Genomic DNA, 17,526 nt, shown 5'->3' on the forward strand with positions numbered 1-17,526 from the left:
TGCAGGATTAGTATTCCTTTTATTTCAGTACATCACAAGCTGCTGCTGCTGTGCCTAAGTCCGGTGACTTTTCCTGATCATGGTGGTTGTCCCCGCAGTAAGCTTCTGTAAGAGATGTAGGAGGTTAAATGAGTTGAAGTAATGGCAACACATCGTCAATCAACTAGAACAAGGCCAGTAGGTGACAACAGAAACTGGTTTGGACCACGATATCACTTTATGAAGTGATATGGTGTGAAAAATCCAGAATACAATGTAATCTCACCGTCACTGTCCTGAACAATAAAAGGCCACAGACCAAGTGACTGCATTGTCTCGAGTTCGTACTGCTGTTAAGCAGTGGGTCTGTTTAAAATTCCAACAGTTAGGGGAAGTAGTTCAAAGTAAATTCATTATTAAAGTACATACATCTGTGGAATTCTCTGCCACAGGAAACAGTGGAGGCCAGTTCATTGGCTATATTTAAGAGGGAGTTAGATATGGCCCTTGTGGCTAAAGGGATCAGGGGGTATGGAGAGAAGGCTGGTACAAGGTTCTGAGTTGGATGATCAGCCATGATCATACTGAATGGCGGTGCAGGCTCGATGGGCCGAATGGCCTACTCCTGCACCTATTTTCTATGTTTCTATGTTTCTATATCTGTCACCATATATTACCTTGTGATTCATTTTCTCATGGGCATTTACAGGGAAAAAGAAAAAAAAACTCTTTATGAATAAATTATACATCAACAAGGACTGACAAACAACCAATATGCAGAAGAAGACAATCTATGCAAATAAAAATTATACTGATAGCATGAGTCATGGAGATTCTTTGAAAGAAAGTCCATCTGTTGTGGAATCCATTCAGAGCTGAGGCGAGTGAGGTTACCCACGCAGGTTCAGGAGCCTGATGATTGTAGGGTAATAACTGTCCCTGAACCTGGTGGTGTGGGACTTAAAGCTCCTGTACTTCCTGCCACATGTTAGTAGCAAGAAGAGAGCGTGGCCTGGATGGTGGCCTGGATGGTGGGGATGGTGGGGTTGGTGGGGATGGTGGCCTGGATGGTGGGGTTGGTGGGGATGGTGGAGATGGTGGCCTGGATGGTGGGGTTGGTGGGGATGGTGGGGATGGTGGGGTTGGTGGGGATGGTGGGGATGGTGGCCTGGATGGTGGGGTTGGTGGGGATGGTGGCCTGGATGGTGGGGATGGTGGGGTTGGTGGGGTTGGTGGGGATGGTGGGATGGTGGGGTTGGTGGGGATGGTGGGGATGGTGGGGTTGGTGGGGTTGGTGGGGATGGTGGGGATGGTGGCCTGGATGGTGGGGTTGGTGGGGATGGTGGGGATGGTGGGGTTGGTGGGGATGGTGGGGATGGTGGGGTTGGTGGGGTTGGTGGGGATGGTGGGATGGTGGGGTTGGTGGGGATGGTGGGGACGGTGGGGGTTTGGTGGGGTTGGTGGGGATGGTGGGGATGGTGGGGTTGATGGGGTTGGTGGGGATGGTGGGGGGTGGTGGGGTTGGTGGGGATGGTGGGAATGGTGGCCTGGATGGTGGGGTTGGTGGGGATGGTGGGGATGGTGGGGATGGGTGGGTTGGTTGGGATGGTGGGGATGGTGGGGTTGGTGGGGTTGGTGGGGATGGTGGGGTTGGTGGGGTTGGTGGGATGGTGACCTGGATGGTGGGGATGGTGGGGTTGGTGGGGTTGGTGGGGATGGTGGGGATGGTGGGGATGGTGGAGTTGGTGGGGTTGGTGGGGAAGGTGGCCTGGATGGTGTGGATGGTGGGGATGGTGGGGTTGGTGGGGATGGTGGGGATGGTGGGGTTGGTGGGGTTGGTGGGGATGGTGGGGATGGTGGGGTTGGTGGGATGGTGGGGATGGTGGGGTTGGTGGGGATGGTGGGGATGGTGGGGTTGGTGGGGTTGGTGGGATGGTGGGGATGGTGGGGTTGGTGGGGATGGTGGGGATGGTGGGGTTGGTGGGGTTGGTGGGATGGTGGGGATGGTGGGGATGGTGGGGTTGGTGGGATGGTGGGGATGGTGGGGTTGCTGGGATGGTGGGGATGGTGGGGTTGGTGGGGTTGGTGAGATGGTGGGGATGGTGGGGGTGGTGGGGATGGTGGGGTTGGTGGGGATGGTGGGGATGGTGGGGTTGGTGGGGTTGGTGGGGTTGGTGGTATGGTGGGGATGGTGGGAATGGTGGGGTTGGTGGGGATGGTGGGGTTGGTGGGATGGTGGGGATGGGGGGATGGGGGGTTGGTGGGGATGGTGGGGTCAGTGGGGATGGTGGGGTCAGTGGGGATGGTGGGGATGGTGGGGATGGTGGGGTTGGTGGGGATGGTGGGGATGGTGGGGTTGGTGGGATGGTGGGGTTGGTGGGGATGGTGGTGATGGTGGGGTTGGTGGGGATGGTGGGGATGGTGGGGATGGTGGGGTTGGTGGGGGGGGTGGGGATGGTGGGGTTGGTCGGATGGTGCGGATGGTGGGGATGGGGGGGTTGGTGGGGTTGGTGGGGATGGTGGGGTTGGTGGGGTTGGTGGGGATGGTGGGGTTGGTGGGGTTGGTGGGATGGTGGGGATGGTGGGGTTGGTGGGGATGGTGGGGATGGTGGGGTTGGTGGGGTTGGTGGGATGGTGGGGATGGTGGGGGGTGGTGGGGTTGGTGGGGATGGTGGGAATGGTGGCCTGGATGGTGGGGTTGGTGGGGATGGTGGGGATGGTGGGGATGGGGGGGTTGGTGGGGATGGTGGGGATGGTGGGGATGGTGGGGTTGGTGGGGATGGTGGGGATGGTGGGGTTGGTGGGGTTGGTGGGGATGGTGGGGATGGTGGGGTTGGTGGGATGGTGGGGATGGTGGGGTTGGTGGGGATGGTGGGGATGGTGGGGTTGGTGGGGTTGGTGGGATGGTGGGGATGGTGGGGTTGGTGGGGATGGTGGGGATGGTGGGGTTGGTGGGGTTGGTGGGATGGTGGGGATGGTGGGGTTGGTGGGATGGTGGGGATGGTGGGGTTGCTGGGATGGTGGGGATGGTGGGGTTGGTGGGGTTGGTGAGATGGTGGGGATGGTGGGGGTGGTGGGGATGGTGGGGTTGGTGGGGATGGTGGGGATGGTGGGGTTGGTGGGGTTGGTGGGGTTGGTGGTATGGTGGGGATGGTGGGAATGGTGGGGTTGGTGGGGATGGTGGGGTTGGTGGGATGGTGGGGATGGGGGGATGGGGGGTTGGTGGGGATGGTGGGGTCAGTGGGGATGGTGGGGTCAGTGGGGATGGTGGGGATGGTGGGGATGGTGGGGTTGGTGGGGATGGTGGGGATGGTGGGGTTGGTGGGATGGTGGGGTTGGTGGGGATGGTGGTGATGGTGGGGTTGGTGGGGATGGTGGGGATGGTGGGGATGGTGGGGTTGGTGGGGATGGTGGGGTTGGTGGGATGGTGCGGATGGTGGGGATGGGGGGGTTGGTGGGGTTGGTGGGGATGGTGGGGTTGGTGGGGTTGGTGGGGATGGTGGGGATGGGGGGGGTTGGTGGGGTTGGTGGGATGGTGGGGATGGAGGGGTTGGTGGGGATGGTGGGGTTGGTGGGGATGGTGGGGATGGTGGGGTTGGTGGGATGGTGGGGTTGGTGGGGATGGTGGTGATGGGGGGGTTGGTGGGGATGGTGGGGATGGTGGGGATGGTGGGGTTGGTGGGGATGGTGGGGTTGGTGGGATGGTGCGGATGGTGGGGATGGGGGGGTTGGTGGGGTTGGTGGGGATGGTGGGGTTGGTGGGGTTGGTGGGGTTGGTGGGGATGGTGGGGTTGGTGGGGTTGGTGGGATGGTGGGGTTGGTGGGGTTGGTGGGATGGTGGGGATGGTGGGGTTGGTGGGGATGGTGGGGATGGGGGGGTTGGTGGGGTTGGTGGGGATGGTGGGGTTGGTGGGGATGGAGGAGTTGGTGGGCGCCGCTTTCTTGTGGCAGTGTTCCTTGTAGATGTGCTCAGTGGTGGGGAGGGGAGGGGTTTCTTGGTGATGGCGTGGGCTGTATCCATACACAGGGTGGTCGCTGCCTGGTCTATCATGTGAGCTGCTTCATCCTAGATGCTGCTGCGCTTCTTGAATTTTAGGAGGCCCTCGTTCAGGCAAGTGGAGGGCATCCTACGTGTAATGGAAATAAAGAGAGATGGTGGGATATCAGAGGAAGAGTTACTCACCACAGGGCAACCAGCCTTTGTCCAGCTGACCAAGTGCATTTTTATTTTTTATTATTTTCGAGATTCAGCACTGAACAGACCCTTCTGCGCCGTCCGGCAACCCAAGCCTAATCACTGGAAGCATACGGAGAGTCCAGGGTAGGGTAACACCTCTGGTGAAGGGCAGCTCACTCTCCTTCAGTTCCCATGGACACCCGGCTCTCACCTGTGGCTCCAAGCAGCTGTTTTGCATGTGACAGCGGCCACACCCCGGTACACCGGTTTGACAGGCAGGTTAAACCAGGCGAGGGTAGCCAGTTGCCTTATAGCCTGGTGAGATGGCGGATGAGATCTACAGTGAGATCCAACGGCCAGGAAGGTGGTTCTGCAATGCTCCGTGGAGAGCGAAGGGTGTGACAAGGCACAGAATATGTCACGGTCATCCACCCCAACCAAGGAAGACCCCAATCTTCGTACCACTGGACCCAAGTGATTTGGAAATGTAGTGAATGGGATTATAATCAGATATAACTTGGAAATCCTCCAACTGGACCACAACCTTGTCATTCACTGCACCCCCCCCCACCCCCATCCCGATCAGGGTCACGTGAAACCATGAAAGCAAGTGTCGGATGGTCGTATGAGCAACTGGTGCATATCACAAGTCCTGGTTATGTGACCACTGACACCAGGCAGACAATCTCTGAAGAGTATTGATAATGGCTGGGGTCACCCGTCTTGTAAAGACACTGCCCAGAAGAAGGCAATGACAAACCAGTTATGCAAAAAAGCTTTGCCAAGAACAATCATGATTATGGAAAGACCATGATTGCCCACGTCATACGACTATGACACGGCACAAAAAATGATGAAGTCATACGACACAGCACATAATGATGATGATGACTGTCGGAGTAGTGTAGATGGGTGCTTGATAGTTGGCATGGATTTGCTGGGCAGACACTGTCAAACCCATAATCAGCGAGTCCTGGGGCAGAAATACCCAGGTGTCTGTGAAGTCCAAAGTTGGAAGCCTAATGACTGAATGCTAGAGAGTCTGGGAGCAAGGAATGGAGGCCCAGCAACAGCCTGTCCTGGGGTAGGAGGCCTGGCTGTGTGTGTGAGTGGGTGGAAAAGAGGCTTGTTTTGCCGTTGTTGTTGTTTTTGTTGGTTGTGTTGATCTGCTGAGCATTGTGGCCATGCTATGTTGGTGGCAGAATAAGTAGTGACAATTGCAGGCTCTCCTCAGCACATCAGATGCAGGAGCAGAATGAGGCCATTCGGCCCATCGTGTCTGCTCCTCCATTTCATCATGGCTGATCCATTTTCCCTCTCAGTCCCAATCTCCTGCCTTCTCTCCGTATCCCTTCACACCCTGACTAATAAAGAATCTATCAACCTAAATACACCCAATAATTTGGCCTCCACAGCTACTCATCACAACGAATTCCATAGATTCACCAGCCTCTGGCTAAAGAAATTCCTCCACATCTCCGTTTGACATGGACGTCCCTCTACCCTGAGGCTGTGCCCAATGTACTAGACTGCTCCACCCAGGGAAACATCCTCTCCACATCCAGTCTATCGAGGTTTTTCAACATTCGATGAGATTCCTCCCTCATTCTTCTGACTGTCCTTGGGTTGTGTTGGTTGTTAACACAAACAACACATTTCACTCTACATTTTGATGTGCATGTCATAAGTTAATAAATCTGAAGAAGTCACAGAGCCATAGAAAAGTACAGAGCAGAAACAGGCCCTTCAGCCCATCTAGTCTGTGCCAAACCATTTAAACTGCATATTCCCATCAAGGTGCACCTGGACCATAACCCTCCGTACCCCTCCCATCCATGTACCTATGCAAACTTCTCTTAAACATTAGAACCGAGCTCGCATTGACCACTTGTGCGGGCAGCTCGTTCCACACTCTCTTCCGCACCCTCTGAATGAAGAAGTTTCCCCTCATGTTCTCCCTAAACTTTTCACCTTTTACCCATGACCCATGACCTCTAGTTGTGGTCCCACCCAATCTCAGTGGACGAAGCCTGCTTGCACTTACCCACATAATTCTGTGTACCTCTATCAAATCTGCTCTCATTCTACATTTCAGGGAGTAAAGTTCTGTGTAATGCTATGACTGTATCTCACATATGAGGTTTATCTGTTGGTCTGCTTTTGTGAGAAGCTTTACAGTGATACTGAGCATAGTGTCAGGAGAAACCCTATGTCCTGCCGTGGACGGGATGGACTCTACGATCTTCGGTGCCACAAACCTCTGCAGTTCTACAATCCGCTGGATTTTGAACTCACCTCAATCATTTCAGATCCCTGCACCTCCTGTGTGTGCAGAAACTTTGGCAGTTTGCACACTAGCTTCCCGTCTTCCATCAGAACTGTGCACTGTGCAAGAAAGATCATTGTAAGTGTGTGCAATGCATGCGGTAAGTCCCAACTTGCAGTCAGGAAAGAGCTGAGAGGTGAACGTGTTGAGACATCTGCAGTGTAGCACAAGTCCATGTTCATTAACAACATGGAACATCGACAGACTCTCAGTTCTGACCCATTGTTGTTCAGTAATTCCCCATATGCTCTTACGAGTCCCGGTGCCGGCCTTGGAGATACCTAACAACGGAACATTCTGGCCGAGGGAATTTTGGATGTTCATAACCCCCTGAGCAAAGAAATTTGCCCTGGCTGCTTTAAGCAGCTCACTCCACATCCCAAACCTGTGACACTTTGTCATGGTACTGGGAACCTTTATTCTGGTTGATCCAGAGTGGGGAAACTACCTGTCAGCATCAGATCCTCACAGAATGCATTTCTACTTGAGGAGAGTGCAGAAGTCTGCCATAGGTTACAGTGGGACATTGACAGGATGCAGAGCTGGGCTGAGAAATGACAGATAGAGTTCAACCCAGAAAAGGGTGAAATGATGCACTTTAAAAAGGTTGAATACCAGGTTAATGGCAAGATTCTTAGCAGTGTGGAGGGACAGAGAGATCTTAGGCTACACGTCCACAGATCCCTCAAAGTTGCCGCTCAAGTTGATAGGGTGGTTAAGAAGGTGTATGGTGTGTCGGCTTTCATTAGTTGAGGAACTGAGTTCAAGAGTTGTGAGGTAATGTTGCTTACACCACATTTGGAATATTGTAACACACAAAATTGCTGGAGGAACTCGGCACGCCAAGCAGCATCTATGGAAAAGAGAATTGTCGACATTTCAGGCCACATTAGGGTTAAGGTTTTGGCCCGAATCGTTGACAATACTCTTTCCCATAGATGCTGCCTGCCCTGCTGAGAAGGCGAATGCAATGTTGCCATTTATTTCCAGAGGTATAGAATATAAGAGCAGGGATGTGATGTTGAGGCTCTATAAGGCACTTGTGAGACCACACTTGGAGTATCCCGTGCAGTTTTGGGCTTCTTATTTTAGAAAGAATATACTGACATTGCAGAGGGTTCAGAGAAGGATTCACGAGAATGATTCCAGGAATGAAAGGATTACCATATGAGGAATGCCTGGCAGCTCTTGGGCTGTATTCACTGGAGTTCAGGAGAATGACGTGGCATCTCATAGAAACATTCTGAATGTTAAAAGGCCTGAACAGATTAGGTATGGCAACATTATTTCCCATGGTAGGGCAGTCTAGGACAAGAGGGCACGACTTCAGGATTGCAGGATAGAAAAGAGCTGTGGAGAGTGGGTGGTAAATCTGTGGAATTTGTTGCCACGAGCGGCTGTGGAGGCCAAGTCATTGGGTGCATTTAAGGCAGAGATAGATAGGTTCTTGATTAGTCAGGGAATGGGGAGAAGGCAGGGGAGTGAGGATGACTGGAAGAATTGGATCAGCCCATGATTGAATGCTGGAGCAGACTCGATGGGCTGAATGGCCTACTTGTGCTCCTATATCTTATGGTCATATGGTCTAATTTTGTGTATGTTTTGGTTGGATTTCCAGCATCTGTAGATTTTCTCTTGTTTGTGTTTGAAAAATTGTGTTCAGCTCTGGTTGTTGCTTCGTAATGCAAAAGATGAGGAAACTTTAAAGAGGGTTTACAGAGGAGATTTACCAGGATGCTGCCTGGATTAGAGAGCACGTTTATGAGGATAGGTTGAATGAGCTAGGGCCTTTCTCTGTGGAGTGAAGGAGGATCAGAGGGTGACTCGATAGAGGTCTATAAGATGATTAGAGGCATTGGTGGAATGAGCTACCATCACCTTTGTCCCAGGACAGAAATGGCTAATATTTGAAGATGTAGTTTTAAGGTAATTAGAGGGGATGTGAGAGGTAGTTTTTTTTCACAGAGTGGCGGGTGTATGGAATGCACTGCCATGGGAAATGTTAGAGGTAGAAACATTATAGAGTTTTACGAGACTCTTTAGATAGACGTGGATGAAAGAAAATGGAGAGCCATGTAGGAAGATCTTGGCGTAGGTTAAAAGGTCGGCACAACTTTGTGGGCCGAAAGGCCTGCGCGGGGCTGTGTTCTATCAGCTGTGCAGGGGTTCCCAAACTGGGGTCCACTGACTCCTCAGTTAATGATGAGGCTCCTCGGCATTAAAAAAAAACTTTAGGAACCCTAGGGTTACAGTCATAGTGATAGTCATACTTTATTGATCCTGGGGGAAATTGGTTTTTGTTACAGTTGCACCATAAATAATAAATAGTAATAGAACCATAAATAGTTAAATAGTAATATGTAAATTTGCCAGTAAATTATGAAATAAGTCCAGGACCAGCCTATTGGCTCAGGGTGTCTGACCCTCCAAGGGAGGAATTGTAAAGTTTGATGGCCACAGGCAGGAATGACTTCCTATGACGCTCTGAGCTGCATCTCGGTGGAATGAATCTCTAGCTGAAAGTACTCCTGTGCCCACCCAGTACATTATGCAGTGGATGGGAGACATTGTCCAAGATGGCATGCAACTTGGACAGCATCCTCTTTTCAGACACCACCGTCAGAGAGTCCAGTTCCATCCCCACAACATCACTGGCCTTACCAATGAGTTTGTTGATTCTGTTGGTGTCTGCCACCCTCAGCCTGCTGCCCCAGCACACAACAGCAAACATGATAGCACTGGCCACCACAGACTCGTAGAACATCCTCAGCATCGTCCGGCAGATGTTAAAGGACCTCAGTCTCCTCAGGAAACAGAGATGGCTCTGACCCTTCTTGTAGACTGCCTCAGTGTTCTTTGACCAGTCCAGTTTATTGTCAATTCGTATCCCCAGGTATTTGTAATCCTCCACCATGTCCACACTGATCCCCTGGATGGAAACAGGGGTCACCGGTGCCTCAGCTCTCCTCAGGTCTACCACCAGCTCCTTAGTCTTTTTCACATTAAGCTGCAAATAATTCTGCTCACACCATGTGACAAAGTTTCCTACCGTAGCTTAGAGGGATATGGGTCACAGACAGACAGAATTGATTTTGCTTTATTTGGCAAGATGTTTTAGCATAGACACTGAGGGCTGAGTGGCCTGTTCTTGTGCGGTACGGTTCTCCATCCTCTAAGCGAGGATGCAAAAAGTCCGAGGAGGCAGAGGTGAAACTACTGGTGCCCGGAAGCTGAGGGTTGGGTTTTCAGAGGCAAGGCGTGTTTCAGAAAGCAGTCACTCAACTTGCATTTAATAATGTTCTTGATGCACAGATACCCCACAGGTCCATCAAAACTGCTCCACAAGTTGAGAGCGTGGTGTGTTGGCTTTCATTAGTCCGAGGATTGAGTTCAAGGGAAGAGAGATCTATAAAACCTTGATTAGACCACACTTGTGTTCAGGTCTGGTCACCTCATTATAGGAAGGATGTGGAAGCTTTAAAGAGGATGGAGAGAAGATGCTGCCTGGATTAGAAAGCTTGTTCTATGAGGAATGGTTACCAATGACAGAACAACTAGGAAACAGATGAAAATACCTTTAACTTTGTGCCATCCATGCTGGTGATATCAGCCTCTTTGCCAATGGTAAACTCATTGGTGACCGACTGGCGGGGAGTTTTGGTTGTCACGACAAAGCTGTTCCCAGTTTGTTTAATTTCAATGACAGGTTTGATATCTTTTCCAATCTTAATTACGTCTTCTGGAATAGCTGCAAAAATGTACAAGTCAGACTGGAGTGAGATATCATCGTTACAATCGTAGGTAAAATGTTGATTACGGAATTGAGGGGATTGGTAGGATGGTGATGAGGGCAGGGACTTCAGACCATTCAACCATGAGATGTTGGAGGAGAAACACCTCATATTTCATCTGGGTAGCCTCCAGCATTGATGGCAGGAACATCACTCTCTCTAACTTTAAGTAATTTCTCTCCCCTTCTTCTCTTTTTTCATTCTGCATTCTGGCTCCCCTCTCACCCATTTTCTTCACCAGCCCATCACCTCCTTCTTATGCCAATCTCCTCCTTTTTTCCCATGGTCCACTGTCTTCTTCTATTAGATTCCTTCTTCTTCAACCCTTTATCTTTTCTACCTCTCACCTCTGAGCTTCTCACTTAACCCCCACTAACCCACCTTCTCTCTCACCTGGTCTCACCTCTCACCTGCCAGCTTCTCACTTAACCCCCACTAACCCACCTTCTCCCTCACCTGGTCTCACCTCTCACCTGCCAGCTTGTTCTTCCCCTTCCACCCCCACCAACTTATTCTGGCTTCTTTCCCTTTCCTTTCTAGTCCTGATGAAGAGTTGGCCCAAAATGTCGACTGTTTATTCCTCTCCATAAATGCTGCCCGACCTGCTGAGGTCCCCTCCAGGATTTTGCGTCCATCGCTTGGATCAGGTAACATTCATTTGTCAAGTGACGCCCGAGGTTTACCTACCTTGTTACTTTCTGTTGGGCATCTGTGGAAGGAGCAGATGTGTGCGATAATTAAGAGTTAGGATCAGGTACAGGGCAGTGATAATGGTTCATCAGTGCCCCATCACCACGGTACCTGCCATGTACAAACTGCATTATAGCAGTCCACCATATCTTCCCCATCAACTCTTCCACCAGGGACAAGGGCAGGACAGGCAGGTGGTGGGGAAACTGCTGGAGTCAGTTATCAAAGATGTGATAACAGCACATTTGGAAAGCGGTGAAATCATTGGACAAAATCAGCATGGATTTGTGAAAGGAAAATCATGTCTGACGAATCTAATAGAATTTTCTGAGGATGTAACTAGTAGAGTGGATAGGGGAGAACCAGTGGATGTGGTATATTTGGATTTTCAAAAGGCTTTTGACAAGGTCCCACACAGGAGATTAGTGTGCAAACTTAAAGCACACGGTATTGGGGGTAAGGTATTGATGTGGATAGAGAATTGGTTGTCAGACAGGAAGCAAAGAGTGGGAATAAATGGGACCTTTTCAGAATGGCAGGCGGTGACTAGTGGGGTACCGCAAGGCTCAGTGCTGGGACCCCAGTTGTTTACAATATATATTAATGACTTGGGTGAGGGAATTAAATGCAGCATCTCCAAGTTTGCGGATGACACGAAGCTGGGTGGCAGTGTTAGCTGTGAGGAGGATGCTAAGAGGATGCAGGGTGACTTGGATAGGTTGGGTGAGTGGGCAAATTCATGGCAGATGCAATTTAATGTGGATAAATGTGAAGTTATCCACTTTGGTGGCAAAAATAGGAAAACAGATTATTATCTGAATGGTGGCCGATTAGAAAAAGGGGAGGTGCAATGAGACCTGGGTGTCATTATACACCAGTCATTGAAAGTGGGCATGCAGGTACAGCAGGCGGTGAAAAAGGCGAATGGTATGCTGGCATTTATAGTGAGAGGATTCGAGTACAGGAGCAGGGAGGTACTACTGCAGTTGTACAAGGCCTTGGTGAGACCACACCTGGAGTATTGTGTGCAGTTTTGGTCCCCTAATCTGAGGAAAGACATCCTTGCCATAGAGGGAGTACAAAGAAGGTTCACCAGATTGATTCCTGGGATGGCAGGACTTTTATATGAAGAAAGACTGGATGAACTAGGCTTGTACTCGTTGGAATTTAGAAGATTGAGGGGGGATCTGATTGAAACGTATAAAATCCTAAAGGGATTGGACAGGCTAGATGCAGGAAGATTGTTCCCGATGTTGGGGAAGTCCAGAACGAGGGGTCACAGTTTGAGGATAAAGGGGAAGCCTTTTAGGACTGAGATTAGGAAAAACTTCTTCACACAGAGAGTGGTGAATCTGTGGAATTCTCTGCCACAGGAAACAGTTGAGGCCAGTTCATTGGCTATATTTAAGAGGGAGTTAGATATGGCCCTTGTGGCTATGGGGGTCAGGGGGTATGGAGGGAAGGCTGGTGCAGGGTTCTGAGTTGGATGATCAGCCATGATCATAATAAATGGCGGTGCAGGCTCGAAGGGCCGAATGGCCTACTCCTGCACCTATTTTCTATGTTTCTATGTTTCTATAAGACCACCATTACCATGGACAAGAGGCACAGAAGCCTTGGGTCCCACACCACCAACTTCAGGAGCAGTTATTTCCTCCTGAACCAGCGTGGATAACATCACTCACTTCAACACTGAACTGATTCTACGGCCTACAAACTCACGTTCAAGGACTCTTTACAACTCATCTTCTCTGGACTTTTTTATTTGCGCAGTTTGTCTCCTTTGGCACACTGGTCTGCTCAGTCTTATGTAAGGTTTTTTGTAAAATTCTACAGTATTTTGTTTTTCCTGTAAATGCCTACAAGAAAATGAATCTCAATGGTACTTTGATAGCAAATTTACTTTGAACTTTGAACCTACAGTTGGTTCCCCACTAAGAGTCACATCGTCCTGATTTAGAGGTTTATTACCAGTTCCAAATCCTGGGTTTGAACCTGGGAACTGTGTCCATAGCATGACTGTGGGAGCACCTTCACCGGAAGGACTCCAGTGGTTCACGGGGAGGCTCGACATCAGATATCAAGGGCAATAAATACTGGTCCTGCTATACGTTCAGACTGCGTATCCAATCTGTCGCTGCCTCACAAACTGTCTCAGTGAACATTTGATCAGTTCTGTCCAGAGTTTAAGATTATAAGATAACAGAGCAGAATTAGGCCATTTGGCCCATTGAGTCTGTTCCAGCATTTTATCATGGCTGATTTACTTTCCCTCTCAACCCCAATCTCCTGCCTTCTAAACATATCCCTTCATGCCCTGACTAATCAAAAATCTGTCAACTGGACTTAAATATGCCCAAAGACTTGGCCTCCATGGCTGCCTGTGGCAAGGAATTCCACAGATTTACCACTCACTGGCTGAAGACCTTACTCCTGATCTCCATTCTAAATGGACGCCTCTCTATTCTGAGGCTGTGTCCTCTAGTCTTAGACTCCCCCACCAAAGGAAACGTCCTCCCCACCTCCATTCTATCGAGGCCTTTCAACATTTGATAGGTATCAATGCGTCTCCCCTCATTCTTCTGAATTCCAGTGAGAAGAGGCCCAGAGCCGTCAAGCGCTCCTCATGAGACGAGCCGTTCAATCCCGGAATCATTTTTGTAAACTTCCTTTCAACCCTCCCCAATGTCAGCGCATTCTTTCTTAGATAAGGGGCCCAAAACTGCTCACAGTACTCTGTGAGGCCTCACTAGTGCTTTATAAAGCCTCAACATCACACCCTTGTTTTGTATTCTAGTCCTAGTATTCAGTTAGTGAACGGTTTGTGTGACATTATTACAGCACAAGCAACCCAGGTTCGATTTCTGCCACCGTCTGTAAAGGGTTTTTATGTTCTCTATCTGACCGTATGGGTTTCTTCTGGGCGCTTCAGTTCCCTCCCAAATTCCAAAGATGTTATGTATTTAATATTTAAGTAATGGTTTGAATAAGTCCCTCCTACCTACACCATGTCCATATCCCTCCATCTTCCTTACATCCATGTGCCTATCCAATAGACTATTTGGCTCTACCACCAGACCAGGCAGCACATTCCGGGTATCCACCACTCTCTGGGTAAAATACTTACCCCTCACATCCCCCTTTGATCCCACCCCCTCTCACCTTCATTGCATGCCCTCTGGTATTAGACATCTCAACCCTGGGAACCAGTGTCTCTCTGCTCTATCTGTGCCTCTCATAACCTTGTAAACCTCCGTCAGATCTCCCCTCAGCCTCTGGCGCTCCAGAGAAAACAACCCAAGATTGTCCAGCCTCTCACGATAGCACATGCCCTCTAAACCAGGCAGCATCCTGGTGACCCTCTTCTGCACCCTCTCCAAAGCCTCAACGTCCCTCCTACAGTGGGGTGACCAGAACTGTACGCAGTATTCCAGATGTGGCCTCACCAGAATTCTGTAAAGTTGCAACATAACCTCCTGATGTTTGAAGTCAATGCCTGACTAATAAAATCAAGCTTTGCAGAAGCCTTCTTAACCACCATAAGGAGCTTACCAAGTGATAAGTGCGCCCCTCACTTAAAGTAAACTCAAAGTTAGACGAACATTTTGGACTCCGAATCATTATGCAGCCTCCTCTACATTTGCGAGACTTGTTGTAAAATGGGGGACTGATTTGTCGAGTGTCTCTGCACCATTCACCACAAGTGGGACTCCCCTGTGTCAAACATTTCATTCCCATTCCGGCGTGTCGGTCCGTGGCCTCCTCTTGTGCCGAGATGAGGCCATCCTCAGGGTGGAGGAGCAACACTCTACATTCTGTCGGGGTAGCCTCCAACCTGATGGCATGAACATCGATTTCTCCTTCCGGTAAAAAAAAATACTCCCTCACCCCCACCCGCCACCATCTAGCTATTCTTCTTCCCCTCCCTCCAACCTTTTTATTCTGGCATCTTCCCCCTTCCTTCTCAGTCCCGAAGAAGGGTCTCGGCCCAAAATGTCAACTGTTTATTCATCTCCATAGATGCTGCCTGACCTGCTGATTTCCTCCAGCATTTTGTGTGTGCAGCCTTGTGTCTCTGACTTCCTATCTGAGTGCAGTTCCAAAAGCTCAATACTATCTGACATGCCGCTCGCTGCTCTAAATGTTTAGTCTGTCCGCCCCCGGTGCCCCATTACAGTGCATGCCATCTGAACTTGCTTACTCGCAGACTCCCACTCCGGATGTTCCCTCTTCTCTCCCTCCCACTGGGCAGGAGATACAAAAATCTGAAAGCACGAACCACCAGCTTCTATCCCAGTGTTATCAGACGATTGAATGGTCCCCCAGTACGATAAACTAGACTCTTGACTTGACAATCTACCTTGTTATGGCCTTGCAACTAACAGTCTAGCTGCACTGCCCTTACTCTGTAACTGTGACACTTGACTCTGCATTCTGCTTTTGCATTTCCTTGTACTGCCTCCACGTACCGACGTGGTGAAATGATCGATGTGGCTGGCGGGCAAAACTAAATCTTTCACTGTGCCTCAGTACGTATGACAATAATAACCCAATTTACCCGTGTGCTCTTCAGCCAACAGAACGGATGCACCACCTATGTACTGTACTTGTATTCCGCATCGAGGGGTCAGCAGTGGGAAGGGTGAGCAGGTTCAAGTCCCGGCTGCCAACATCTCTGAAGATCTATCCTGAGCCCAAAATATTGATGTAATTACGAAGGAGGCATGCCAGTGGCTATATTTCATTAGGATTTTGGGGAGATTTAATACATCCCCAAAGACTCTAGCATTATTTCTACAGGTGTACCACCTAGAACATTCTGTGGAGGCACCCATGCACAGGATTGGGCAAAGCTGCAGAGGATTACGAACTCAGCCAGATCCATCATGGGTATGACCGTCTGCACCATCGAGGACATCATCACAAGGTGATGCCTCAGGAAGATGGCATCATCATGAAGGACCCTCACCATCTGGGATGTATCCTCTTCTCATCACTACCATCAGGGAGGAGGTACAGGAGCCTGAAGACCCCTCTTCTCATCACTACCGTCAGGGAGGAGGTACAGGAGCCTGAAGACCCCTCTTCTCATCACTACCGTCAGGGAGGAGGTACAGGAGCCTGAAGACCCCTCTTCTCATCACTACCGTCAGGGAGGAGGTACAGGAGCCTGAAGACCCCTCTTCTCATCACTACCGTCAGGGAGGAGGTACAGGAGCCTGAAGACCCCTCTTCTCATCACTACCGTCAGGGAGGAGGTACAGGAGCCTGAAGACCCCTCTTCTCATCACTACCGTCAGGGAGGAGGTACAGGAGCCTGAAGACCCCTCTTCTCATCACTACCGTCAGGGAGGAGGTACAGGAGCCTGAAGACCCCTCTTCTCATCACTACCGTCAGGGAGGAGGTACAGGAGCCTGAAGACCCCTCTTCTCATCACTACCGTCAGGGAGGAGGTACAGGAGCCTGAAGACCCCTCTTCTCATCACTACCGTCAGGGAGGAGGTACAGGAGCCTGAAGACCCCTCTTCTCATCACTACCGTCAGGGAGGAGGTACAGGAGCCTGAAGACCCCTCTTCTCATCACTACCGTCAGGGAGGAGGTACAGGAGCCTGAAGACCCCTCTTCTCATCACTACCGTCAGGGAGGAGGTACAGGAGCCTGAAGACCCCTCTTCTCATCACTACCGTCAGGGAGGAGGTACAGGAGCCTGAAGACCCCTCTTCTCATCACTACCATCAGGGAGGAGGTACAGGAGCCAGAAGACACACACTCATGTTTTCAGAACAGCTTCTTCCCTTCTGCCATCATTAGATTTCTGGACAATGAACCATGAACATTCCTTCATTATTTTTGTTTTCTATTTTTTGAAAACTTTTTAATAAACTTTTAAATTTCTTATTGTAAATAACAGCATATTTTTATGTTTTGCAATGTACTGCTGCCACAAAGTCACACATTTCTCGACACTTGTCAGTGATAATAAACCCGATTCTGCTGAGACACTGTATAAATCTTGCTTAGCATCGCTCTAGAAGTACCACAGGCTCAAGGCTCATTAGTGTCCGCTAAAATGTCCTTGACCATCCCACACACTGCGAGTTAACCATCAGAGAAATTGACCGAAAGATGCGTCCAAGTTGTTGACTGTACCCAGAATGGAAATCCTTGCTCCTCTCGGTGGTGACTGTCACTTACAGAGAGCTCGCATGAAGTCCTCGATGTTCTCCTGCGAGTAGACCTGCCACGTCCCAGAGAATGCCATTCTCCCTGCTCCAGCTCCCTTCGCTGCAGGTTAGTCAGGAAAGTGTTTCACAATGCAGGGACAGGAGGGTACTGACCAGAATTTATACCCGGCCGTGCACACGGTGCATTCACATTTATTAATAATTTGACCACAGAAATGGTTTGAAGGATCATGACTAATGATTAACTGAAACGTAATCAAAGTCCATATCCTGAACAAACATGAGTAGTTCTGGATGTAATTAACCTAGTATCCAGTTGTGTTAATTTAGAGTTCTAAGCTGGCTTATCAGCATCAGAATCTGATATATTATCACT

At 49.9% G+C, this 17,526-nt stretch overlaps 1 protein-coding gene across 1 annotated transcript; it reads right to left on the reverse strand.

Moving 5' to 3' along the window:
* Nucleotides 1-17,319, reverse strand: fabp10a (fatty acid binding protein 10a, liver basic). The gene is made up of 4 exons (XM_063035356.1): nt 17,161-17,319; nt 10,058-10,230; nt 6,452-6,541; nt 1-105 (listed from the first exon to the last, which is right to left on the reverse strand). Exons 1-4 carry the CDS (start codon nt 17,225-17,227, stop codon nt 55-57), a joined length of 381 nt encoding a protein of 126 aa, XP_062891426.1. The 5' UTR covers nt 17,228-17,319; the 3' UTR covers nt 1-54.
* Nucleotides 17,320-17,526: the final 207 nt, after the last annotated feature.

The sequence above is a fragment of the Mobula hypostoma genome, chromosome 28, assembly GCF_963921235.1.
Source record: "Mobula hypostoma chromosome 28, sMobHyp1.1, whole genome shotgun sequence".
NCBI lineage: Eukaryota > Metazoa > Chordata > Chondrichthyes > Myliobatiformes > Myliobatidae > Mobula > Mobula hypostoma.